The sequence below is a fragment of the Oculina patagonica genome, chromosome 4, assembly GCF_052425735.1.
Source record: "Oculina patagonica isolate OP01 chromosome 4, crgOcupat, whole genome shotgun sequence".
NCBI classification, from domain to species: Eukaryota; Metazoa; Cnidaria; class Anthozoa; order Scleractinia; family Oculinidae; genus Oculina; species Oculina patagonica.
Genome location: NC_135761.1, coordinates 15,790,737 through 15,818,716, shown reverse-complemented (window position 1 = coordinate 15,818,716; position 27,980 = coordinate 15,790,737). Strand labels below are relative to the sequence as shown.

The 27,980-nt window shown below is 36.9% G+C and overlaps 3 protein-coding genes across 6 annotated transcripts in view; 1 reads left to right on the top strand and 2 right to left on the bottom strand.

Annotated features, from left to right (window-relative positions):
* Positions 1-27,980, top strand: part of LOC144649741 (allene oxide synthase-lipoxygenase protein-like) — a 178,064-nt gene that overhangs the window by 78,564 nt on the left and 71,520 nt on the right. The window lies entirely within an intron of this gene.
* On the bottom strand, positions 418-24,410 carry LOC144649736 (uncharacterized). 3 transcript variants are annotated; one of them, XM_078509304.1, is made up of 29 exons: positions 24,212-24,410; positions 21,158-21,275; positions 20,716-20,787; positions 18,812-18,883; positions 18,517-18,588; positions 18,329-18,400; positions 18,112-18,183; positions 17,756-17,827; positions 13,800-13,871; positions 13,315-13,386; positions 12,951-13,025; positions 12,776-12,856; positions 12,565-12,636; positions 11,783-11,854; positions 11,320-11,391; positions 10,067-10,138; positions 9,323-9,394; positions 9,159-9,230; positions 7,959-8,030; positions 6,647-6,718; positions 5,560-5,631; positions 5,379-5,450; positions 5,105-5,176; positions 4,915-4,983; positions 4,377-4,463; positions 3,772-3,944; positions 3,291-3,431; positions 1,311-2,870; positions 418-1,053 (listed from the first exon to the last, which is right to left on the bottom strand). In XM_078509304.1, exons 1-29 carry the CDS (start codon positions 24,294-24,296, stop codon positions 761-763), a joined length of 4,050 nt encoding a protein of 1,349 aa, XP_078365430.1. In that variant the 5' UTR covers positions 24,297-24,410; the 3' UTR covers positions 418-760. The 3 variants fall into 3 exon arrangements, with proteins under 3 accessions (XP_078365430.1, XP_078365431.1, XP_078365432.1); XM_078509305.1 differs by lacking the exon at positions 18,329-18,400 and having other exon boundaries at positions 24,212-24,409; XM_078509306.1 differs by lacking the exons at positions 18,329-18,400; positions 18,517-18,588 and having other exon boundaries at positions 24,212-24,409.
* Positions 24,866-27,980, bottom strand: part of LOC144649737 (uncharacterized) — a 32,960-nt gene continuing 29,845 nt past the window's right edge. For both annotated transcript variants that reach the window (XM_078509307.1, XM_078509308.1), the window contains 2 exons: positions 26,514-27,980; positions 24,866-25,872 (listed from right to left, as the gene is read on the bottom strand). The exon at positions 26,514-27,980 is cut by the window's right edge and continues 81 nt beyond it. In XM_078509307.1, coding sequence (XP_078365433.1) covers positions 25,589-25,872; positions 26,514-27,980 — 1,751 coding nt within the window. In that variant the 3' untranslated portion in view covers positions 24,866-25,588. The remainder of the gene's footprint in view (positions 25,873-26,513) is intronic.

Genomic DNA, 27,980 nt, shown 5'->3' with positions numbered 1-27,980 from the left:
TTATCATATGCATTTAGAAAACTTACATTGAGAGAATTCGCCATGAAGAATTCATCACTTCAACATGTTTTACCTTACTCAGAGAAATTCCATTGGTTTCTACGAAATTTAAAATATGATCATGTTATCAAATGATTTTGAAAAAAAAAAACAGGAGGAAAGGAAAGCAAGCACTGCAACGCAGGCTAATCTCAGTATAGGAAATATAGGGAAAGTTAGGTAATGTGGAAAGAATGTTTTGCATTGCGAATGTGTAAATGTTTGAAAACAAGCCTCAAGTGGCTCCTGGAACATGAGAGGGTTTCTCTCGGTGTTTCCATCTCTTCTCTGCCTGCTTCCTGGCCTATTCTTTTTCTCTTGCTCGCGTCTGCGTTTTTTGCATTGCGAATGTGTAAAAGTTTGAACACAAGCCTCAAGTGAAGAAACATGAGAAAAGGTTTCTACTCGGTGATTCCAACATCTCTTACATACTGACACAACTGACATATCACTAGAGCAACTAATTGCTATTTTTCTCAAATATTTGCTCGCGTCTGCTTCAGAAACCATAAGAGGTTTGCCAATTCTAATTGAAATTCCAACATAAATCTGCCAAGGAATCGTAGAATCGTACGATTTTTAAGAGTTTTGCATTCTGCTAGCAACGCAACTTAAATTGGGATTATGGGACTGAACTTCCGACTAGTTTAAGTCGCTACCCCTTGGAATTCCAGTTTAACGGCGTTAGTAACAGATCTAAAGGGGACCAATAGACTCTTTTTCACGTGTTTACTGTGAGGCTTTCCATTCTCTTCACAGAAGGACGCATTTGTTCATCAATATTGCTTTCAAAACTGACATCAAAGCACTCATCGAAAACAGCAGCAGCAGAGGGCATCTCGTTGCCAGATCCTACTACGACAGTTTGCGTTGAAGCTCTTTGTAAATTATCATCATTGGCTTCTCCTTGCACTTCCTGTGCTGTGGTCATCAACAGAAACAAGCAGCTCCAGCTGAAACGAGGATTGTTACGAAAATCCACAGCAAGACGGGAAAAGACCACCAGATAACGTGCTGTAAAGGGAACACCATATGCAACTACATTTTAGAATTTCAAATGAACATGAACAGGAAAAGAAAGCGACACAAACAACAATTTAATCATCTTTTTAAACTGCTGAATTGTCTTTCAACTGCCTGATGTAGACGTTTTAGGTAGGACGTACTTAGATTGTTATATGTGACCTCTCAACAATACAACATTCGTTAAGTTTATTCATTTTTGAAATTATATTATGTTTTATGAGATATAATTTTTTAAATTATCTTACCCAACACAACAGTAATAACCAGTGCGTTTGTCACCAGTAACAAAATTCCAAGGCCTACGTTATCATGGCTTTTGTTGACACTTCCAGTTGATTCATCTGAAGGCACCTTAAGGAGCACGCCTATACCAAGGTTGAATGATGTCGCCAAAAGAGAAGTCATTTGCAAATAATCCTCGAACCTGTCAGTTATTGGTCGAAATCTCCCGTGAAGCATTGCAAATCCAGCAGATACCATGGCAGCGATACCGATTTGCGTGCGGCTTTCGGCACCTACGAAAATGACGCCAGCTGACAAGATCACTTTCCGAGCCATTTCCATACTTTCCCAGTACCAACAACTTGGTGAATAGTTCTCGTGAAGAAACAAAATGGCAAAAGCCATTGCTTCCATGTTGTTTCTTTCATCTGATATGGAGAATTTGTTGGATCTCTGGGATTGACGATGAGTTTTCCACACGATGTACGCCAGGAAAATAGGGAACCCAACGACGTATGTTAAAGAAGCATATGCTGCCCATGAGTATTTCCTGTGCGTAGCTGTGTCACACAAAATTGAATAGTCAGCTCTCAGGAAGGATGGGCAATTAGATGCACCATCAAAAGGACACAGTTCGTGACAAGAAAGAGGGAGAATGTTAAAAATGTTGACACACGTTGATGGATACGCGACAAATAGAAGAAACATGGTAATTTTAAGACAAGGCTTTCTAAAATTGGTAATTTTTCTTTTGTCATGTTCTTTTCGTTGTATCTTCATCAAAGTTACCCTAGCAAGATACCAGAGCATTGGAACAGCGACAATCAGCACATTTCCGGCCATCGTGAAAAGGAAGTTGCCATAAGCAGTCACTTTGAAGCTTTCTTCTACACAACTTGGAGAAACGATCTGCAAGACGTTAAGCTGGACAAATCTGATGTAACTCTCAAGGATGGAAACTTCCGAAGGCCATTTAACATAAGAAAACGCTTGAAGTAAACCTGCCAGAACCTGATAAAATCCAATAACAATCTTCACGTGAGCAAGAAAGATGTCAGCTACTGTCCGCCTCCCTGGCTTCGATGACCTGTCACTCTTTAGGATAACTAAGATGATTAAAAGGATTGTCAAGGCCAGTACTCCAAACTGTATGGCAATGAGCTTCTTTGAAGGGCACTTGTGGCACGCTATCATCCGTTTATAGAACCCTGATTGGCAATTGGCACACAGTGGACCAGCATAGCCTTCGGCACATTCCGAGTCAATTCCTCCGAGACAGGAACTTTGACGAACACATTTGTAGGCTTTTGGAACTTTGCCAACGAACTTCATTGTTTCTTTGTTGTAGCTATCGCTTTCTATCGCCAAATTCTTTATTAAGAGTTTGTAAGCTTTTTTGTTGTCTGACTTACTTTCGTTGCCCATCCATGACCAGTAAAACCCGCGTGACAAATGAAGTGTGTCTTTAGAACATTCAACACCATGACCAGGGCAGACTGTACACGGACCAAACCGATCCAAGCGGAAATGGTTCCTTAAACAGCTGCATGCCCTGAATCCGGCCAACGTTGTTGTATTGGTGCCTGAAATAGGAAAATGTATACGAGAGTTATGGGGGGTAAAATAAAAAGGAAAAAAAAGAACAGTATCCTAACGGTAGGAATAAGATATCAATAAGCTAAAGTGATCTTGGCTTAAAGAGAATGTGTTAATCGACAAAAAGAATTTTTCTTTGTGGGAATTCTAAGTAACATTGCATACCTTCTTTCAATTAAAAATAAAATACTTGTTAGTGCACTTAATGGTATTTTCTTTAGCTAGGCAATTGTTCTGTTGGCTGATTTAAAACTGGTGGTTGAGGCTCAAGGATAATGTTGACATCATTGCCATCGTTCACCGCTGGAAATGCAAAAAAATGCCTAAACTTACTAGCGACTTAATGATATTCGATATTTTTCTTCGTAAAATGGCTTATAATATCCAACTGATTTTCTAATGCTGACCTTCTGGACACGCTTTGCATTCCCATGATGCTTTTCCCGGTGCGTTGTTTGGATGTACAAACGTCCCATTGGGGCAATGCTGGCATCCGTGTCCCTCCGCAGTAACACCAACTGCCGCAACTGAATCTTGATAAAAGCCACCTGAAAAAGGCCAGATGGATAAGGTAAGAGATGTATTAGTGGTTGGAGTCACGGCAAGCTACGAATGCCGTTAATACAAGAAACAAACGTTAAGGTCCGAAAAGGAGGTTATTTTTGAACGGATAACATCGTAAAGCACTGTTATGCGTCTTTTTTCGCAGCTAAGCCCAGAAGTTAAAAAACACAGCAATTGCAATAATTAAACTTCATTTCATCAATTAGTCAAAAATGCAAAGTACATGATTGCTTGCATTTTCTAAATGAAAACAAATAAGAATAAAACATTTGATTATACTGTAACAAACCACTATTTAACAATGTCAAGTTTTTAATACTTTACCTGCTGGACATACTAAACATCCTATCGATACACCATCTCCCCTTGAGTACGTCCCCCTTGGACACATTTTACAATTGCACTTGAATTGACATTCGCACTGGAAACCGTTTCTGTGAAGTACCTTTGCATATCTACTATTATCAACCGCAATTGATGGGAGATTCTCCGGATACCTTCGAAGATATTAAGCACAAGTAAATGTAATGTATAATGTTTCGCTCACTGGGGAAGCAATGATGACATGACTGTAGTATCACAGGCTAAAGTTTAACGGTTACTCAGAAGGAAAACATACAATACCGCTTGACATGCTTACGAGTATTTTTTTTTTGGATTGGCTCCATCACTTTCCTTCCCCTTATTATCTGCGTTTTTGGACCTTTACTTCAGGATTTTCCTTTTATTTAGTAACATCTCTAGCAAGCTTTAGCATTTTCAGATCTCAGTTTGGAAAATCGTGTTAATAATTATATTTATATAAAGAATGCATACGAGATGTTATTAATATCGTCCTTTACGGGTTAGAAAGAAAAAAAAAACGTTTTTCAGCTGTTCACATTGTGGTTCTATCAGTACTAATGTCAGAGACGCACATGTGTACTCACATATAAACCGTTACGTTTGGCTTATGGATTCCTTTTGAATCTCCCATGATATTAATTGACGATAGAGCGGCGTTTTTGTACAAAAGCCTGCAATTAGATTAAATATGAATGTTTAAATAAACAGATAAAAGTCAACGTCAGGTTAAAGCACTTTGAATGGATGGACGGACGGACGGACGGACGGACGGACGGACGGACGGATGGATGGACGGATGGATGGATGGATGGATGGATGGATGGATGGATGGATGGATGGATGGATGGATGGATGGATGGATGGATGGATGGATGGATGGATGGATGGATGGATGGATGGATGGATGGATGGATGGATGGATGGATGGATGGATGGATGGATGAGAGAATGGATGGATGGATGGATGGATTGATGGATGGAGGGGGGAGGGTGGGTGTTCGGGTGGCAGGGAAAAAGAGAGAGAGAGCGAGGGAGGCAGGGAGGAGAAGGAGGAGGGATGGAGGGATGAATTTAAGAATTCCAACAACAACATTAAGACTTGGCAAGAAAAACTCTACGAACAGTTGTGCAAGATGCTGGTGTGGAAACGACCCAATCTCAATTGAAGATATCTTGTTATCAAACAGGTACCTGAAACGATAGAACAAGTTTTAATGTGCAGTATTGCTACTGTGGCATATATGACATACGTTCATGCAGAAACCAACTTAGGAGCTGCCTAAAATTATACATCTACCGACGATATACTCACAGTTTTTCCAAGTCCCGTAGATGTGCAAAATCTTCTTTCTTTATTAGCTCCAGGCGATTGTATTGTAAAAAACTTAAAGAAAAAAATTTAATGATACTAAGGTTGGTAAGTCAACATTTTTCATACCATCTAACATCTTATCTCTTCCACAGAACAAAAAAATTTTGATCGCGTATCTTCTGGCTGAAGTCACCAGACATAATACTATAACCTCCTAAATTATTTAATATGAAAAGAAAGTGGACGTGTGTATGATACAAAAGAAAAAAATTACATAGTGTGAATTTTCTTTAATCCATGAAATGCTTCCGGTTCTATCTCCGTGATGTTGTTGTTGCTGAGTGCTCTAATAAACAATAAACAGATACACAGGAAAAAATCATTCCAACCTTTCAACTAATAATCTTTATCATTTTGTTTGTTCCATTTAAATGTGTATTACATTTCTCACTTACAAAAAATTGCATCGCCACAGAGGATCAAGGACACCAATAGGAATTTTGGACAGTTTGTTTCCATGAAGAAATCTGGATTTAAAGAGAAAAATGTTAAGGTAACAAAATGTAATAATTATTGTCTTAACTTTGGAGAACTGTCAATATACGTAGCTCTCTAATTAAATGAAATTTTGTTAAATATCTCATTGTATTAGAGACCTCTATCAAATGGTGTAGTTTTCCCTTAAATTAAAATATCTTGTGGTTATTTAGCATGATAGCCGGCAAAAATAAACGTCGCAGTGATTTCATTAGAATGGAATAAAGAAGCCTGAAAAAGAAAAAAATCAGGTCTCCAAAGAGAGCCTAATTTTTTTAGGCGACTGAGACTATCATTTCTCACGTTCATAGATCCGCAGTTCATATATGAATCATATATTTCAGTCATTATATCAGAGAGGCCTTAGTCGTAGCAGTAGAAGTACTAGCAGTGGCAGTGGCAGTGGCAGTGGCCTTGTCGGGTAGTGGTAGTGGTAGTGCTAGTGCTAGTGGTAGTGGTAGTTGGAGTGGGAGTGGAAGTGGCCTTGTCGGGTAGTGGTAGTGGCAGTGGCAGTGGCAGTGACAGTGGCAATGGCAGTGGCAGTGGTAGTGGTAGTGGTAGTGGTAGTGGTAGTGGTAGTGGTAGTGGTAGTGGTAGTGGTAGTGGTAGTGGTAGTGGTAGTGGTAGTGGTAGTGGTAGTGGTAGTGGTAGTGGTAGTGGTAGTGGTAGTGGCAGTGGTAGTGGCAGTGGCAGTGGTAGTGGCAGTGGTAGTGGTAGTGGTAGTGGTAGTCGTAGTCGTAGTCGTAGTCGTAGTCGTAGTCGTAGTCGTAGTCGTAGTCGTAGTCGTAGTGGTAGTGGTAGTGGTAGTGGTAGTGGTAGTGGTAGTGGTAGTGGTAGTGGTAGTGGTAGTGGTAGTGGTAGTGGTAGTGGTAGTGGTAGTGGTAGTGGTAGTGGTAGTGGTAGTGGTAGTGGTAGTGGTAGTGGTAGTGGAAGTGGTAGTGGTAGTGGTAGTGGTAGTGGTGGTATTGCACTTGTAAATGTTTCATGTACCATTTTATTACTTACAGGTGTGTAATGTAGTTGTTACTCGCGAATGAGTTGTTCTCTATGACTTGAATCTCATTATTTTGTAAGTACCTGACAAAAGAATAGTTACGATTACTGTTAATGGTGAATAAAAATGCTTTACACATTAGCTCATTTTTGAAAGTGCGTTCCGCTAAGAAAGCGTCTAAAGATTTATGACCTTACTGGTAAAATCGTGTTTAAAGAACAAACAAATTCCTTTCATCGCTAAGCTGCTCAGGGAACTTTGGTAAATTTGTGATATTTTTAATAAAGTATAATTTCTAGATGTAAATATAGAAATTGGACATTCTGATTGGTCGAGAAGCCCGGTTTATCACCCCAAGTACGGGATATTCAAAACATTGGGAATTTTGAAACTTGTCGACCATGGTTTTTGCACCGAAAATCTTCTCAAAAAATTGTACTCAAGGCATAAAAATTGATCCTAAGCACGGTGGTTTTGTAGATCGCCCGCGGCCATAAGAGACTGTGACAGATAGATTGACCAAACATGGTATTTAGTTTTCCTGCAGACCGGAGCTACTTATTTCAATAGGATTAGCACAATTGCTCAAAGTAAACAACGATTAAACAAAGACATCATATAACTGTCTTTTTTTTTTTTTTTTTTTTTTTTTTCTTTTTTTTTTTCTCTTTTTTTTTTTTTTTTTTTTAGAATCTTTAAGGGTTGGTTGTTTTTTTTTCTGTTTTTTTTTATATTTGTGTTTTTTGTTATTCCTCTAAAATTAATCGCCGAGGAAGATTTTGTTGATGATCTCGAGCGAAGAGTTACTTGATAGATGGAAATGGCATGGCTTAGTAGCCAAGCCATAGCATATTTACCGGCTAGAGCGATGAATATATCGTCATGTGCAAAAGCTTCTGGACCAATCACAATTTCCCATTCTTATTTTCAAATCTGTAAATTATACTAATGATGAATATTTTCCACTACTCTGTCTCGGCAAATATTTTCACCAATGTTCACTTTGCGTTCGGCTAATAATTGTTAAATATTCCCTTAATTTTACTTGAGTACCATTCGATTACTAGTAAAAAAAAGTTGAAATATCAATGTACATGATATGTCAAACCACATTGAATGTTTCCCCGATGCAAAACATGAGCACATAATTCCTAAAAAAATTATCATGTGCGTGTACAATTGGGATCGTATAACTTGGGGGGGGAGGGATGCATCCCCAAATTTTCGTTTTGGTGGATTACAGCCCCCTGCCCCACCCCCCTGCTCCGCCGCCTATGGTATAGAGCCAAAAGAAAATTGTTACTACTCATTGCATTAACTTACAAGTTGTACAAATAGCGAAGATCTCTTAAAAGGGTAGTGTTGATTCTTGTTAGGGAGTTTCTTGCCAAGTTTCTGAAGAAAACAAAAGCGAAAGTGCATATAAGAAAGAATTTGACAATATCAATTGAGCTAAATAAAATATGCCGTTTTATGGTTTACTGACCTTCCGCTTAATGACTTTCACTTTTGCTAGAGCTCAAAACAACAGAAACAATTACTTTTGATATTTTATTGCGTGTTGCCGTGGAGAAATATAAGAGTAAAATTAGTGTTATCTAAAACCAGAAAAAAGATAAAAACATTTAGGGCTAGGCCAAGATGACAAGCAATAGAAGACCATTATCAAGATAATTAAGCCATATTGGCCACAGGATGTTTTGTTTTGTTCATGAGCTTAACCCCAATTAGCCAATTAATTGTATGAAACTTTTGAAGTGAAGTAAAAATCTCATTTTAGGACAATCAAGTACGTAGCCTGGTTTCAGAGTCACTTCTATCCTCGGAGACCCAGGGGCAGTAATTGGGGCGAGGGAAACGCGAAAATGTGGGTAGAAAATAGCGCGAAACTGCGAGGGAAAAAATCAGCATAAAAAGTTGTATTGACTGAAAGTGCCCCTGGGGAAAGAGTCTTACCAGACCAGTTCAAAAAGCTCTCTGAATACTGCCTCCATATTTCGTGTGAGAACACACCAAAAGGACTGTAGTTAGGCTGGTCGCCGATTGGGCAGAATAATACAAAGGGAATACAAACGATTTTTCTGCCCAATCACGAGGCAGTATTCAGAGAGCTTTTTGAACTGGTCTGGTAAGAGTCTTTCCCCAGGGGCACTTTTAGTCAATACAACTTTTATATGCTGATTTTTTCCCTCGCAGTTTCGCGCTATTTTCTACCTGCATTTTCGCGTTTCCCTCGCCCCACTAACTGCCCCTGGGTCTCCGAGGATGAGTCACTTCGATATTTTCCCGCAGCAGGATGCAAACAGAGATTAATTTGAAAAATTGGCCAAGTCTTTTAGAACTGTCGTTCGCAATCTGCCTGATTTTCCTCAGTCGCGGCCATCCTTATTTAGTTATGGGTTGTAATAACTTCTTTGCAGTTTTCTAGCTTTTAGGCTTTAGCGGAAAATTTGAAAAAAATTCTACATTAGCAAAATGACTTAAAATAACTTGACATATCTTATATTAGAATTGCTATCTTACAATGTGTCGAGTGCCTTCGATGAGGCAAATGACTTTGGTCCAATCTGCTTAATTCCACAAAATTCCATTTGCCTGAGACAGAAAAAGTGAGAAAGTAAATTGAGGATAACAAAATCAGTCAAGCATTGCTATGATTGAATAATAAAACAAACTTTCAAACTTACAGATTTTGAAGGCGAGATAAGCCTCTAAAATGCCCGGTATGGATGTACTGCAAAGGGTTATTGGTAAGATTTCTGTAACAAACAAGGAATATGTACTAATTAAAATACGCCGTTTTCAGTATTCATTGTCTCATTCGCTTTCTGATTCTATCCTAAATCGTTTTGTTTTTGTTACACTGGCTTAATTCAAAAAGTTTAGTTACTTACTTACTAGTACTAACAACTATCTTGTTCAGTTATCTAATTCATTTTTCCATTCGGTTCCAGTACTTCCCATCACACTTGTCAATCAGAATAATCTTGAACAATAGCTGATACAGCATTTCTCATGTCAACATTTCTCCCTAATTAACATAGTGTTTATTATCTATAGCTAGTTTTTAGTTATTGCCTTCTAAATTTTCGTGTGTATACGCATTTAATAATCTTACTTTACTTTTTCCACTAATTAATTAATTAATTAATTAATTAATTATATATGTTTTCATCTTCCTTCTTTTCTTCTTATTTTACAATTGCGTGTAAACCTTGGCTTTTATTTTAACTCTTGCCCCCTTCTCAATAAGTTTTGTAACTAGTAGCGGGGGCAAGTACTTTTATAATTTTTATTTTAAAAAACAAATAAAAGTTGAGTTGATTTGGATAAACTGCAAATGATGTAGGTCGATTGGGATAATACTTTTTTTCGTTGTCTTATTATAGCCTAGACCAAAATAAATAAAAACAAGTTTATTTTGTACTCACAAGGTTCGTAAAGATTTCAGTCTGGCAAAAACCCCGTCTGGAAGACTTGATATGTTGTTATCAGATAAGATCCTTTAACAGAAATGTGGTAACTAAATTTCATTAAATTAAGTGTATATAGGGTAATTCGCTATTAATTGTATTGATTATCAATTTGATAAAAAAGTGACCTTGACTGACAAAAAAAAGTTTCAGGACGATAATATTTTCGTATTGCTAATGTAACCAAACAACTGAATAAATAGTTTGTCACAATATCTCAGAGCTTTTTTTAATTTTCCTTTGTGGTCTGAATTACAGGCAGTCAACTGTATTTTAAGTAAACTTTATAAAACTGGAAAATTTTTTAAAAAATTGTTTTATGATATAGTGTGGTGTAATGTGTTGTGGTGTGGTGTGTGGTATGGTATGGTGCAATGTGATGTGATGTGATATGGTGTGCTGTGTTGTGAGTTGGTGTAGTGTGATATGATGTGGTGTGGTGTGGTGTGGTGTGGTATGGTGTGATGTGTATGGTTTGGTGTAGTGTGACGTGACGGGACGTGATGTGGTGTGGTATAGTGTAATGTGTAGTGGTGTGGGGTGGTGTGATGTGACGTGATGTGATGTGATGCGAAGTGATGTGATCTGGTGTGGTGTGATGTGGTTAAGTGTGATGTAGCGTGATGTGGTGTGGTGTGATGTGGCGTGGTGTGATGTGATGTGATACGATGTGATACGATGCGATGCTATACGATGTCTAGCGATGTGATTTGATGTGATGTGATGTAGTGTCGTATTGCATTGCGTTGGATCGGATCGAATCGGATCGTATTGTATTGTATTTTCTGGTTAGCACGAGATGGTTTGAGCTACGGTTTTTAAGTGGTACTTTAAAGATGAATTCCAGTCCGTACTGCGCAATCTCGGCTGCAATGTTTATGTGAGCCCACACGAAGGGAATGTTTACAAGCAAAACTAAAAATTCCGCGAGAAACTTACCTTTTCTTCATTATTAACGCCAGATATCCTTGCAGAACAAATAATAACGTTAACGAGTAGAAGAACCTTGACGCTATTTCAAACCGACGTTTTAGCTCATCGGAACTTCTTGAACGAAACGAACTGTAATGGCGGACTAAAAAACGTCATGTATGCTGTCACCGAAGTGTAACGTTTCAACGAATTCAAAACAAAAACGTAAACAAACCCCGAGTCTGCGCAGTACGGACTGGAAATCATCTTTAAGCTTTCAAAATATTATCACTACTTACAGTGTTCTAAGTGTTCTCCTGTAGTAGAATGTCCCGTTGGTGATGTTTCTTAGTCGATTCCCATTCAATTTTCTGTAATGTACGTTACATGTAAAATATAATGTATTTATAGCAGATGCCAGTCTCTGCCCCCTCTCCTCCGCTTGCGATTTTGCATACTTTCTTATTACACATATATCATACATTACAGCCTTTTCTTCAAATAAGCTAACAAATAGGTCAAATATTTACTGAGTGAGTGACGCATCGTCCGTGTGTAACCATGACTACGTCATGTTACACGACATGAAAAGGGGGCTTTCTCGCAATCTTTTCCAAATTCTTCTGAGGAGGTTCAGAGCTATTTATTTAATTTGTTATAATTTAAAGGTGGCCGGTAACACCCAAATCGGATGGAAAATTGTTAAAATTACCTTGTTACCTTGTTAATAAGATGAAAAATGTAAATGTAAGTACAGCTTACATAGTGATGATACTGGTCATTCTATAGAACGCAGTGACGTCGATGACCTGGATGTTGTTATTTTCCAGGTGGCTGCAGATACAACGAAACATGCAACGTCGAGAAGGTATTTCATAAACATGCTAATATAGCAACATAGTTTTAAAATGTATTATTAAATGTTACTTTTTAATAAATATTCCAACTCGGTCATTTCATTTAAGCTTTCTGGTTGACTCACTCACTCACTCACTTCGGTTTATAGCTTTTTGCATAACCCAGTAATACACTACAGTAATCACAATCGATCAAAATTAGCCCTCGGAGCGCGCGCGCTGCATTGTGACCGTTCATTCGCGAAAACGTGGCAATAGAGATGTTATTTCTCTTTCCATTTCTTTTTGTTTATTCTGACTCCATTGCATAAAGAAACTATTTCGCTTTATTATTACATATTATGTATTGCAGTTATCGCAGAATAATCGAGCTAAAGTAAAGTTTATGCACTCATGCATGTGCAGGCTATTATGCGTACAAATTTCACGGAAGATGTCATCGGAATTACACGACGAAAACTCTGGGGAGGGGTTCCATCCACCCCCCACCCCCTCCTTGTACGGTGGTGGGTGTATGAGTTTGCTTGTACGTCCGAGGGTTAAACAATAGAATTGAATGGACCACGTAATAGCTTGCACATATCCCTTTAAACCAGTTTTGCCACCTTGAAAAAAAGCCCTTGCAGTGTCACATAGGAAGCTTGAAAACTGAACAGTGACAGACACGTACGTGTAAGCACTACTTACAGATCAATTAGATATCTTAGACCACTGAATGTTTTGTTCTCGAGGGTCTCGAGTTTATTTCCAGCTATCGATCTGCGTAAAAATAACAGAACAAAAAAACGAAAAATGAAGTCTGTCAAATGCGAGAAATTGAATAATGAATTGTTTTAATTACTTGACATGGCCTATCAAATAACTGTTAGTAAGAGTACAAATCAATTGAAACACTTACAAGTATCTGAATAGCCTTGATTTTCCGAAAATGTCAAATGTACCTGGTGCCAAAGTCTTGATACAGTTATTTTCCAGTGATCTGTAGTGTCAATGTTAAGAGATTATTAGCTACAATATAAGAAGAAAACCTATGCTTGCTTAACCACACATAACTAGTTTGTTCATTTACTTACATTTCCATCGTTTTGTATTGAAGTCCTTCAAGTGTGTAATTGTTTATTTCACTGATGTTATTTCCATCCAAGAACCTACCAAAAAAGCAGTTTTAAAAAAACGTTAGTTTTTTGCTCAAGAAAGTTTACAGTAGTTAAAGTTGTTCTGTAGTGCGGTAGGAGGAAAATAAAAATCTTTTTATAAGCAACAGAACATTTCTTTGTGACCATAAAACATTTTTTGTTTGTGACCAGCACTTATCCTGGTGTTAATGACATTGACGAAAAACTGCTGCTAGTTCAAACACTAACGGGTTGAGTTACAATCAGTTGACCAACCTTTATTTTAAGGTTAGTTCAAGTTCATGTCTGATAAAACACTTACAGTGAATTGAGTGTCTTGACATCCATAAACGCCCAAGGAGCTATATGTCGAATTCTGTTGTCAGTCAGGTATCTAAGGCGATAAATGTATTACAATAAATGACAATTAAGCATTTACACACCGCAAACCGTGTTTCTTATCTTGTGTTTCCAACATGCGGATTGCCACAAGATACTCGCCTAACATTTTGTAATGTGGAACGAAATTTACGCATCAAAATATTCGCTTTTTATTTCAGGGATCTCTTTAGAACGATGATAACTTGTTATGCATGCCCAACTATTCTGTTATTACAACTTGTGGAAATTTGCAGTTATTGTATCATATAATTTTAGTTAAATTGTACCATGCTCAGTAGTACTCCTACCTACCTTCACTTTTTATTTTCTTTCCAGAACTATACACGTACCGGTATACATTTAAAAAGGAATCATTCTTTACGTTAATGATATAAAGATAAATGTATTTCATATTAAACTACTTACAATTTAGTTAAAGCATTCAATCCACGAAATGTACCGTTGGCAAGCTCTGAAATATTATTGCGCTCAAGGTGTCTGCCATAAGAAAAATTTAAAAAATTGCGTTAGCTTTAGTTCCGATTTCCTCAAAATGGGGAGGGCAGGAAGCTGATCTATTTACCCAATCACGGAGCACTTTTGTGCTAAAACACTTGAATACATGACGATTTGGGATCCGCATCTAAGCGAATGCAAACCGAATGTGTCGATCAAGAAAAGGTTCCTTACATGACTTCAGATGTAAAGAAGTGCCTGCTGGTTTTTCAAGCGACGAAGAAAGCGATTTAAAACTGCAGCTCAACAATTAGAGCTTAGAATCTTCTCGGGAACGTGTTCTAGAAATCTCAAGATTTGCACTTCAGGTTTCGTTTTTACCTCTGTATACTGCCTTTTTTTCATAAAATATAACTTTGAATTCATACATGGAAGGCACTGCTCGATAACACTCTTTTTGAGCAATTTAAGTCCATCAAAAAGAGGGAAACTTAAACTAAATGCGCCGAAGTGATGTTATGTTTTCATACATACATACATACATACATACATACATAGTTACATACATACATACATACATACATACATACATACATACATACATACATACATACATACATACATACATACATACATACATACATACATACATACATACATACATACATACATACATACATACATACATACATACATACATACATACATACATACATACCCTACATACATGGAGAAATGTGTAAACATGGTTGTATAAAAATCTTTTTCTAGATTCGATGTTTTTCATTCAGATTTTTAGGAACGGTGGCTAATATAATAAGGAACATTTGTCTTTTCAAAAATCATGAACAACAATGTAGACGGCGTTTCAAATTTATGCTAATTAACAATTTTTCACTAAAATATTTAACAATTATTCCATGAGTCCGCGTTGGATACGAGGTAGTAAATAGCCAACGAGGCGCGAAGCGCCGAGTTGGCTATAACGACTCGTATCCAACAAGGGCGAATGGAATAATTGTTTTATTAAATTCTTCTCAAGTTAAAATCGAATGGACATTTCATTTTGATGTAAACGAAGTGATAGTATGAGGAGGCGCGAAAATTTCTGGCGCGGTGTTCACTTCTTGAGTTGAATGAAACATACGAGGAAAGCGAGCAAGAGAGTTTTCTTCAGAAGATTTTCCTCAAACAATCCCCTCTAAAGTAGTCTAAATATCATGGAAATTGTGACAACAGTTAAGATTTACGAGAAGATCCGAAGCAAAACCTTTTCTGGAAACTACAAGTCTTGTGCAAGTCGAACGAAGCAAGTGTTTACATTGTACTTCTTTACGGCTCCACGGCTGTCATCAAGACTGCTATATTATTTGAAGCGAAATTGAGCTCAAAGAACAGGTCTATTAAAGTATGAATGGACAAAACCAAGATTGAAAGGTAACAAACTTTACTGAAGTGCTGAGCCTAGTTTTATGACGTACACTGAATGAAACTGTGTCAGTTTGCCGTTCTTTCGTAAATTATTTGCTGCTTTTCTACTTTATTCACTCGCTCTTGCTGTGCGTTCAGTTTAAAAGTATTATTAATTACACTTTTCACATCTATTCTTTTGTTTTGCGTAGTTTAATTTACTATGGCATTTCTTTGGTTTTTGTAGGCACCGCTAATTATTTCTTGTTCATAAAGCTCGCCAAATTTGCTGTTCAAAACCATTTTGATGGAACTGTCGCTTCCCGCAGAAAAATTTTAGTTTGGCAACAGTAACGCAATCATTTTCCAAATAAGGTCAAACTAAGGTATACGAGCTGACAACCGGGATTGAGTGAACCAATCAGAATGCTAGAAATGCAATATCCGTGGCTGAAAATTTAATAATTAAAAATATTCCACGCGCGCGCGTTGGATATGAGATGGTAGATAGCCAACGAGGCGCCTAGCGCCTTGCTGGCTAAAACGAACTCATATCCAACAAGCGCAAGTGGAATAATTGTTTTTATTGAAAACACCCGAAGAATATACGAGATAACACGATGAGATATTTTTTTTAAAAGGTCAATTTTGTTTTCTTTCAATTGAGATATTTCAACCCATATTCCTGTTAAAATCTGTCGAGATATTGGCATTCTTTGTGCGGAACAGAAAAGAGTAAATCGACGTTTGCCACAACAAAACACTTAAAGAAATTGAAAAAAATATGCTTGTAATTGTCATTGAGCACTTACAGGGCTGTCAATGATCCAAGGTCTTGAAATACTCCTGGTTCAACAAACCTGATGTTGTTATCTTTAAGATATCTAAAGAAATGAAAGAAAAACAGATGAACGGAAGTGAATTAACTGGTAATTTTGTAATGCGTGTGAAATATCGTAGATAGAAAACATGCATGAAACCATACGATAGAAGAACATTGAAAATTCAATGAAGGTTGACTTGGCATTGCAGTATATTTTGCATCATACATTACCAATATAATGTACCGGTATGCCTTTGATCAGGAATTGTTCTTTTCTTTTATGATATAAATATAAATGTATTTCATAATAAACTACTTGCAACTTAGTTAAAGCCTTTAATCCACGAAATGTACCGTTTACAAGCTCTGAAATGTTATTGCGCTCAAGGTATCTGCCATCAGAAAAATTAAAAAAAAAAAATGTGTTAGTTCCGATTTTCTTCAAAATGGGGAGGACAGGAAGCTGATCTATTTACCAAATCACTAAGCGATATTGGGCTAAAATACTTGAATATGGCCTACATGACGATTTGGGGTCCGCATCTAAGCGAATGCAAACCGAATGTGTCGATCGAGAAAAAAGATCCAGTAACATGACGTCAGATGTAAAGAAGTGCCTGCTGGTTTTTCAAGCGACGAAGAAAGCGATTTGAAACTGCAGCACAACAATTAGAGCTTAGAATCTACTCGGGAACGTGTTCTAGAAATTTCAAGATTTGCACTTTAGGTTTCGTTGTTATTTCTGTATTATGGCATTTTTCATAAAATATAACTTCTATTTCATACATGGAAGTACACAGCTTGATAATTGCAGGAAAAAGCTTCTTTTTGAGGAATTTAAGTCCATCAAAAAGAGGTACACTTGATACGAACCCGAGCCGAAGTGATGTTTTGTTTTCATGGAGAAATGTGCAAACATGTTTGTATAAAAATCTTTTTCTAAATTCGTTCTTTTTCATCCAGATTTTTAGAAACGTTGGCTGATATAATAAGGAACATTTGTCTTTTCAACATCCATGAACAACAACGTAGCCGGCGTTTCAAATTAATGCTAATTGACAGTTTTTCACTAAAATATTTGACAATTATTCCACGAGCGCGCGTTGGACATGAGATGGTAGATAGCCAACGAGGCGCGTAGCGCCGAGATTTCTATAACGATCTCATATCCTACAAGCGCGAGTGGAATAATTGTTTTATTAAAAACACCCAAAATATTGCAATATTTGAGCTCCCCAGATGTTTTTGTTGACGCGAATCAGCTACCATAAATTGTGGTGAATGGTATATGAGCTCATATACCATTGCCTGTTAACAAATCAAAACCCAGGAATTCCAATATACCATTGCTAGTTTTTAATAATTAAAAAATTTCCACGAGCGCGCGTTGGATATGAAGGGTAAATAGCCATCGAGGTGCCTAGCGCTGATTTGGCTAAAACGATCTCATATCCAACAAGCGCGAGTGGAATAATTGTTTTATTAAAAACACCCGAAGAATATACGAGATATCACGATGAGATATTTTTTTCTAAAAAGTCAATTTTGTTTTCTTTCAATTGAGATATTTCAACCCATATGCCTGTTATTGGCATTCTTTGTGCGGAGCAGGAAAGAGTAAATCGACGTTTGCCATAACAAAACATTTAAAGGAATTGAAAAAATATGCTTGTAATTGTCATTGAGCACTTACAGGGCTGTCAATGATCCAAGGTCTTGAAATACTCCTGGCTCAACAAACCTGATGTTGTTATCTTCAAGATATCTAAAGAAATGAAAGAAAAACAGATGAACGGAAGTAAATTAACTGGTAATTTTGTAATGCGTGTGAAATATCGTCGATAGAAATCATGCATGAAACCATACGATACAACATTGAAAATTAAATGAAGGTTGACTTGGCATTGCAGTACATTTTGCATCATACATTGCCAAACACATAAGTAGCAAAGGATCCTTATCGATCTACGTTGATTTTTTTATATTTGTTTTTCGTGTGTAATCTACGAAAAAATACAGCACTCAAAGTTAATGTTAGAAGGTACTTACAAGTATCTTAGCTTTTTCAATCCTCTAAATGTTTCACTGGAAATGTTCTTCAAGCGGTTTCCTTTAAGATCTCTACAAAATGTCAAGTGGTTGGCTGATTCAATTACTTTTGTCAATAAATTAAATAGGTTTTAATTAGTAACATTAGACGAGTGAAGAACAAGAAAAAAATCTATCTCGAAACAGTATAATATTTGAGGTGACTGGAAGTACTTACAAATTCTTTAGACCAATTAATGTTTTGAAACAACTGTCAGAAATGGAAGTTATGTTGTTGTACTCCAGATGTCTGCAAATTGGAAGACGTTTCAGAAATAAATTAGACATGAAAAGATGTTATTTTATAAGCTGTTATTAAAAAACTGAGAAAGTAAGAATCGAATAAATCTTTCATACAGTACGTACAGTGTTCGCAGTTTGGCGAGATCTTGAAAGTTCGTTGGTTTAAGGTAGCGAATCTGGTTGTAACCCAAATCACTGAAAGACAGAGATAATAAAAACAATTTGTGGCATGATTAACCAATTTAACAATCGTATTCAACCCATACTTGGTAAATAACAACCAACGAACAACAACATAAGCACATGTGAGCCTTAAATCACAACAATTATCCAAGATTTAGCAGATCTTAGCAATAACATATAGCATTTTCCATGTCGACAAACATATAAATAAAGAAAAGCAGATTTAAATACTTACAGAAATTCCAGTGAACTAAGATGTTCGAAACTTCCTGACTCTAAGTACCTTATCTTGTTTTCGGCCAATTTCCTATCAAAATATAGCAGCGACTTTCATTCATGTTTCAACTGAACAGCTACACAGTTTAAATTACCAAACCTAAACCAAAGTGCAATAAACAGCGAAATCAAACAATCATATTGCCCTTGCAAACATTATTTATGGTCAATAACGGTAAGATATCTATTCCTCGGTTGTTTTGTTGTTGTTGTTGTTGTTGTTTGTTTATTTTTCGACATAAAAAAAACAATTTCACAACTCTTCAATGGGACGAATTCATAATACTTTAAACAATAACAAACAACGAAACAGGAAGAGATTGGCAGGAGGGAGAACGAATGAACTTTCGTGATGTGCCAAATGCGATAACACATCCTAAATCAATATATAAGCATAGTTAAAAAAAAAATACACGAGTGCGAACAGTAAAGAACGTCAGTATATTTTAGGGACCGCTCAGAAGGAGGGGCTAGAGGGGCTTAAGCCCCTCCCCCCCCCCCCCCCCACTTTTTTTTACAGTAACAACGAAAAAAAATATAAGGAATAAAAAATAAAAATTAAATGACTGAACATTTTTCGTTTCCGAAAGCCATATTATTGATTTCGTTTGTAAAGGACGAAAGTAACAGCAGTTGCTATAGCCAAAATAAACTCGCCTTCAACGTAGATACATAAAAAGAAACAAATAAATGCGGACAGTTGTCTTCAAGGTTTTCAGTTTGGTTTTTTATTGGAAAATGGTTAGACTACTGCAGCATCATGCCCTTTATTAAAAACTTAGTTTTTAAGGGGACTTCTCATGAAATAGGCCTCTTTCATCGTTGGCCAGTTTCGATCCCACCAATTGGGTTAAGTTTATAAGGCGATACGGTTTGTTTTCAAGCCCATTCTAAAGGTAAATGATTTTGTTACTTTAAGTGACATTCCCTTAAGCTTTCTTGTTTCCATTCCTTCTGGTAACATCTCATTTGCGGGTACTTCACCACACTCGGGAACCCAGATTGATTGCAAGGCTGGTACATCGAGGAGGGCAAGAATAAATTTTGCCCTCCTGCCGTTGTACCAGCCTTGCAATCAATCTCGGGGTTTTATGAACACTTAGACTGACGTCTGGTACGAGCATTTCTTGAACAAGAGATCCGGCAGCAGACAAGCCAAGCGGTTTTTTTCTTCGTTGCGTGGTCCCCTGCATTCAAACTGTTTTTATACTCGGGAACATAGTGAGAAAGGTTCATGAGCAGTCAGGGTCAGTAAGTAGTTTTGTCGAACGTTTTGTGGAGCAACGTCTTTTTATCCCAACGTTTTTTTTCTCATTTCAAGCAATACTTCTACCAAAATCTTTTAAGCGCTGAACGTTTAAATTTTAAATTTCAAATGCATTTTCCGGAATGTAAGTGAATTTGAAGTCCAAATTATCCAGGGGAAGCATGCCCCCGTAGCCCCACCGACCCCCTCCCCCTACGTTTACTCACTTCAGTGTTCGACTTTGAGTCCACCCCCCCCCCCCCCTCCTCCCACTCAAATTCTTCCTGCGCGGTCCCTGTATTTATTAAGTTACTACAAACACAAAGCTGCACAGGTAATTAAAAACAGCCGCGCAATTGCTGTGCCTTTTAATTAGTTGATTGTATATGTAAAGTTCAGAGTTAAACTACAGAAAACTGAAATTATTATGATATTGATACTAACAGGAGAAAACTTAAAATGCAGATCGCAAGATAGCGAAATTGGTTTCGATGTATAGCGAAACAAAAAGGCTGAAACGAGCCAAATAATTAAGTCCTATCCAATGCAACAATTCTGACCTGCTTTTATTTTAGAAATAAAAGGAAAGCAAGTTCTAAATCTAAAATGAATCTTACATGCTAGTTAAATTTTTCAAGGTCCAAAAGTCGCCTCCGGAAATTCTGGTCAGGCTGTTCTTGTCTAAATACCTGCAAGGTAAAAGTAATATTTTGTGAGTCAAGTGGAATATTTCTCTGCGCAAGCTTGTACTTGTATTTCTATGACCAATTAGGCCTTTTTTTCCTATCCTCTCATCTGTTTTCTACAATAAACATAGAGACATGACATAATTGAAATCTTTGCAGTTAATTGGACAAGCTACCGCAAATTGATAACATAAACAAAGATTTTCAATATTTGCTCTTGGACATTGAAATAAGCCTATTGGGTAATATACAGTTACGATATAAATGACAATCAACGGTGCATTCACGTTTCTTTCTTTTTTCTCGAGTTCTTAAAGTTCTTTATTTCCTTTCTTTGTACGTATAATGCCTACCCCATATACTTAATACTCACAATCTATCGGAGGTGTGTGGAAAACCTTGTGGTACAGTCGAAAGGTTTCTGTTAGTGCAATTCACAAATTCACCTGCCCATGTTTCAATACAGGAACATACTTGACACACGATATCTACTGCAAATCAAACAAAACCGTAACGGAAGGAGTGAAATATAACATAATAAATAAATTACCATTATTTAGACACGGTTGGGTTTAAAGCTAGAAGCTTGTGGGGCGTTTAATCACGATATTAATATTATTTAGAAAGGGTTTCTCAAAAATGATTTTAAAAATTTCGGGTACCCTCGTGTTGTAACAACAACAAAAACGTCGACGACTACGACTACGACAACGACGACGACAAAAAGCAAAGAAGTGATATCCAAGATTGTGGGTCTAATGACGTCATATGACGCCACAGCCATAAAATTTTATCTTTAGAAAGCTGTTAAGTATTGAGGAATAATACTTTATTTTGCTGTTAAGCCTGTTCCTGATAGTCAAATGTTTAGGATAGTAGAAAAGATTGACTGTGATTTTGTATTAGATTTGATTAGCTCCATATTTATGGCAGAAAACGTGCTCCCAGCAAGTTTGGTCGTACCATCATTTTTTTTCAGATTGCCTATGTTTATTCGCTTTTCCTGTATAAATGTCTAATAATTGGTAAGTGTAGAAGAGTTGTTCGCAATATTATTAATATTTGGGTTGGGACACTAGTTCGCTCGTCAAGCCAGGTCATAAACTTTTATCCTTCCCTAACCAACAAATTCTACTACCTGTTTCAACAAAGTTACAAACCTAAATTAACCTGTAGCGAATCTACTGTTTGTGTTCTCGGGCCGTGAAATCTTGCAAAAACTCGACGCCGCATGATAGGATAAATAAGACAGACAGATCATAACGGTTCAAATTATGAACATATTGAGGATAATAGATTCTAAAGGTGAATTGACCAAAACTTTAGCTTTCGCGGAGGTCTTACCCAGGATCAGCAAGAGAACTGAACTACGTACTTTCGTGGGAGCTACTGTTCAACGCTTTTACGCGTTTAAAAGTACTTTAAAAAGGCATGTGTAGGCTAACTTTGATCTTGACCCAATCGCACGATGGACACGACGGTTACAAATTATTACATATAATACAAATAAAACTGTCAAGCATATTTACACTGTCCCATATATTACCATAATTAAAATTTCGTCGATTTTGTAGCTTATTTTCAAGGAATTATGAGTTTCCCTTATCCGCTGATATCTATTTTGTGAGTATGGTGTCCCATTTTTATTATTTTATACTCTGGAGGATTACACTGAAATGTCAAGGAAGGTTTCACAAAATTCCCATGTCAACCTTATTTCAAATTACCTTTTATCTACAACTGAAGGATCAAGATGAGACGGCATTTTTGACACGTACAAATAAAATCTAGACAGTTCATTTAAAGCCTCGTCACTCGTGAAAGTTCAACAGCAGGCTCAATGATAACGTTTTCCTTCTTGTTCAAATTCTATTCCTATTCTCTTTTCAAGCCAAAACATTTCCCTTAGGTATTTTTCGTTTTATTGTATATAGTCTTATTAAGTATTTTAATCTTAGTTAGGACCTTTCTGAAAACCACTGTATAGTGAATGAAGGCTTCCTAATAAAAGATGATTATTATAGAGTTTCTCAAGAAACTTGAAGTTAATTGCAAAAGTCTTCTTATCCAAGCACGACTGATATTTTCAAAATAAACACAATAGAAACGTAAAGTTACTGTCAAGTTTTTATCCGCTTGTACTTCATACGAAAACGTTCAGCTGCTAGCTTGCTAAGTTCAATTATGCTAAGCAGGAAGAGGTTTCTCAAATGGTAAATATATAATACAAAATGAAACAAAAAAAACATCGATGTTGATTAAAGTTTTCTCCACATATTGATCGTAAATTAAAATATTCATTTGATCGGAGCAGTCGATTTTTCAATTTGTTTTTTAGATAAACATCACGCAAAGTGTAAAAACTATCACTTTCGCCCAGTTTTTTTTTAATTAAAAGCAAAATTGTATTTAGAACTTTCATGCGAGGGAGTGCTGCCTTCGTGACTTGTAGCTTCCTGCCTTTTGTTGTGCATTGTATTCGACAAAACACCAACTGTGTATTTGAAGCACACTGGACATACGAAAATCGAATTTAAATTATATTGAAGTATGTTGTTTCTACTCCCTCCCCCCTGGTTCTTACAAACCATTGAATTGTCGTCAATTCTGTCATGGGTAAAATATAATTTCAAAGTAAACCGAATTTGGTTTCACCTCCAGAAAAAGTAGTTCAATTTAATCAACCTTTTTTGTGATAACTTGGCGTTCTACAGAGTACGTAAAGAGAAAAGCGTATATCAGTATTTTTTTTTTTATCTGCGAACGAGAATTTGGTTTGGGCCTTCAGCGACCCAAGTATTCTGTAAAGCAATTAAAAAAACTAATTCAGAAATGCTTGCTTCGTCGTGGGTTTATTAAATGTTAAAGTGAAAATTAATTTGTTAAAAACCACGCTGTGATATTTACTATATAGTCAAATCTAAATTTTTGCTATATAAAATTGTGTAATTTAATTGAAACCCATTCTTTGTTGTTGGTTCTTGTCCTTGCTCCAAGGGTTTTTTTCTGGATTCTCCGGTTTTCTTCCCTCCACAAAAAACCAACAATACCAAATTTTAATTCGATCTGAATCAGTGTGGAAGATGCCACCATCAATCTCATTTATTTATTTATTTTATTCTTATTTTTTTTTATTTTTTTTTTATTGGAAACGAATATATCCTCGTAAGGGAAAGTCTGCAGGAATACTCCAAAATATTCTACGATTAAACTGGGCAGTAACCCGGACCTTTGCCCCACAAAAATCAAAATAAACGAACATAATAAAAATACGTTTGGTCAAGTTTGGAAAATGCAATCCTAATAAAAAATAATTGTGTCTTACGACCGTTCTTTTTATATCTTTTACAAACCTTTGAATGTTAGTCGAAAATTCACCTAAGTTCGCTATTTAGGTAAAACTACATATGTTGAATGCCAAATTTACCTGTCAGTCCGTCCTGCGATGAAAAAACAGCAACGAATATAATTTTAAGAAGAAGTGTCAAACACGGTTGCTCTATCTTCCACATTTCATCTGCTGCTTATGTTGGTCTGTGAAGTGCTACGTGACGAACACCGTTATAATTAAAACCTCAATGAAGTTCATTTTTTTTTTATATTTTCATGGCACAATTGAGCTCATGAAGAACTGTGTGTTTGTCACATGAATACAGACAAAGACAACATCCGTTGCCTTTCAACAAGTGCATATATAACCAACGTATAGAAGCTACCCAGGGAAGTTACATTAATTATTGACAGTTCGCATTGTTAGAGTTCACACGCACAAACGCAGTTCATATCTACAAAGTCATCCCTGTAATTACTTTGCAGTTATGTTTTAAGGCAAATCAGTCGGGGGAATAAGTGACGGTTTTGGCAAATCTTCGTTAAAACGTTCAAGAATTTCCGAATTATTTTATCCAATCAAAAACCAGCGTGAGCGCTCAAGAGTATTCCGAAAGCAATTGCGTGTACAAATACGTCATGTTGTTTAGCAACTTCTGGAACGAAAACCGTGGGTTCAGACAGTTCTCGGTTGTTCCCCAGACTGAAATAGCATAAATATATTATGTTCCATAAATAAGAAGTATTTTTTTTTCTCAAATAGTTAGAGAGAAATTTGGCGGCATGGCAAAGGTTAGTAATTAGGTTTTCTGCGCAAATGTAAAATATGTGCCCTTGTGTGTACTGCGCTGCCCTTTATTTGACTAACTTCACTTTCAAAGAAATACATTAGATACAGATAAGTCTTAATCTTTGTAAATGCTAACTGTACACATTCAGTACTTTTTAAAGTTCTGTGACTCTGAGTTTACTGAGTACCTTCGGTCATTTATCTAACCGTTACCCTAAAGCCATCTAGGTCGTATCCATTCAGTTTATCTTAAAATCTCAATACAGCTACTACAAAATGGGTGTAAAAAATGTTTGTTTCGATTAAAGTGAATTTTGAAAATTAATGTGACCTTTTAGTATGGCCTGTCAAAAAGTGCGTCATAACATTTTTTAATTTAGCTTCAGAGTACTATACGAATCCCCCCTACAGCTACTACGAAATTACTTTACGAAGTCTAAATTTTGATTTACATGAGTACATGAAATCATTAATTTTGTGAATAGAAATGGGAAAAATAGCGCCGTCGCTACGAATACTACAAGTACGCATTCCGTTAGCAGAAATCGGAAACGGACCCTTTGCTGGTGCGCCTCCTGCTAGTTAGGATTTTTAACTTTGTTATGTTCAACTTGATATTTGCATTTGTTTCCAATGTTTGAATGCTCAGGGAAACAAATCCATTTTATTTATAGTGTATTTATTTCACGTGCTTGCTGTACAGCTTTCTATTTTCTGAGCTGAAGAATCATCAAAATTGATTTCAAAATCCACATCGAAGCACTCGTTGACTGCAGCGGCAGCAGTGTGCAACTCGATATCCGATCCTCTTGCTACTGTTTGCGTTGACATTTTCTGTAAATTAACGTCGTTGGCGTCTCCTTGCACTTCCTGTGCTGTGGACATCAACAGAAAAAGGCAACGCCAGCTGAAACGAGGATTGTTGCGAAAATTTATCGCAAGCTGAAAAAAGACGACTAGGTAACGAGCTGAAAAATAAAAATAAATAATAATTATGAACTGAAAAAAATAAGAATGTAACTGTTCCAACGCTGGTATTAAAATACATCTTTAGGTTACTAATTGAACAAAACAGCAACTGACAAGTATTACCCTCTAAGGTTAAAAAATATTACTTTAACTTTACTTATTCACGTTACTGACTGTAACTAAGCCAATTGCAACAATTATGTTACAATTAGTTCTCATTAAGAGCAATTCTCTGTTAGAATGAAGCAAAGTGGGAAATGAAAATGTTTCACCCCTCTTCATATTTTACATGCAGTTAGATACTTCAGGGGGGATGTACAAAAATGCCCTTTCTTAAGTTTACAACCTTATTGTTGTCACGGCAACACCCATCGTTTGCTTTACTTTGCTGTCTCCAAACCTAATTTTTCACTTAGCACATGCTCTGGTCACGCTTTGCTTCATTCTTACATAGAATTGCTCTTCATCATTAAAAAAAAGGCCAAGGGAAGAAAGATCTTTTTCAAGAATCTTTTCTTTCCCTGGCCAAATTCACACATCTGAATTGAAATAAAGTAAGGCAACCCGTCAACAATACTACCCGCTGGTTAATCGTTTGTTTTGAAATAGATAAGCTAGTTAATTTTGTTTATTTTCTTACCTAACACAATACTTATTACCAATGCATTGGTCACCAACAACAAAATTCCAAGGCCCACACTGTCACGACTTTCAGTTGCTTCATCCGAAGGCACCTTCAAGAGCACGCCGACTCCGAGGGTGAATGACGTTGCCAAAAGTGAAGTCATTTGCAAATAATCCTCGAATCTGTCAGTTATTGGTCGAAATCTCCCGTGAAGCATTGCAAATCCAGCTGATACCATGGCAGCGATACCGACTTGAGTACGGCTTTCCGAACCTACGAAAATGACGCCAGCCGACAAGATCACTTTCCGAGCCATTTCCATACTTTCCCAGTACCAACAACCCGGTGAATAATTCTCGTGTAGAAACAAAATGGCAAAAGCCATTGCTTCGCTGTTGTTTCTTTCATCTGATATGGAGAATTTGTTGGATCTCTGAGATTGACGATGAGTTTTCCACACGATGTACGCCAGAAAAATTGGGAACCCAACGACGTATGTTAAAGAGGCGTATGCTGCCCATGTGTATTTCCTGTGCGTATCTGTGTAGCACAGAATTGAATAGTCAGCTCTCAGAAAGGATGGGCAATTGGTTGCACCATCAAAAGGGCACAGCTCGTGGCAAGAGAGAGGGAGAATTTTAAAAATGTTGACACACGTTGATGGATACGCCACAAATAGCAGAAACATGGTAATTTTAAGATAAGGCTTTCTCAGATCGGTAAGGGTGCTTTCATCGCTTTGTTTCCTTTGCATCTTCATCCACGTTACCCTAGCAAGGTAACAAAACATCGGAACAACCACAATCAATACATTTCCAGCCATTGTGAAAACAAAGTGGCTATAAGCACTCATTTCGAAGCTTTCTTCCACACAACTTGGAGAAACGATCTGCAAGACGTTTAACTGTGCAAACCTGATGTAACTCTCAAGGATGGAAACTTCAGAAGGCCATTTAACATAAGAAAACGCTTGAAGTAAACCTGCCAGAACCTGATAAAATCCAATAACAATCTTCACGTGAGCAAGAAAGATGTCAGCTATTGTCCGCCTCCCTGGCTTCGATGACCTCTCGCTTCTAAGGATAATTAAGATAATAACGAGCAGTATGAAGGCCAGTACTCCAAACTGAATGGCAATGAGTTTCTTTGAAGGACACTTGTGGCATGCGATGATTCGTTTATAGAATCCAGATTGGCAATTGGCACACAGTGGACCAGCATAGCCTTCAGCACATTCCGAATCAATTCCTCCGAGACAGGAACTTTGACGAATACATTTGTAGGCTTTTGGAACTTTGCCAACGAACTTCATTGTTTCTTTGTTGTAGCTATCGCTTTCTATCTCCAAATTCGCGATCAAAAGTTTGTAAAATGTCTTGTTGTTTGAGTTGCTTCTGTTGCTATTCCATGTCCAATAGAACCCGAATGACAAATGTAATGTGTCATTGGAACATTCAACACCATGACCAGGGCAGACTTTAC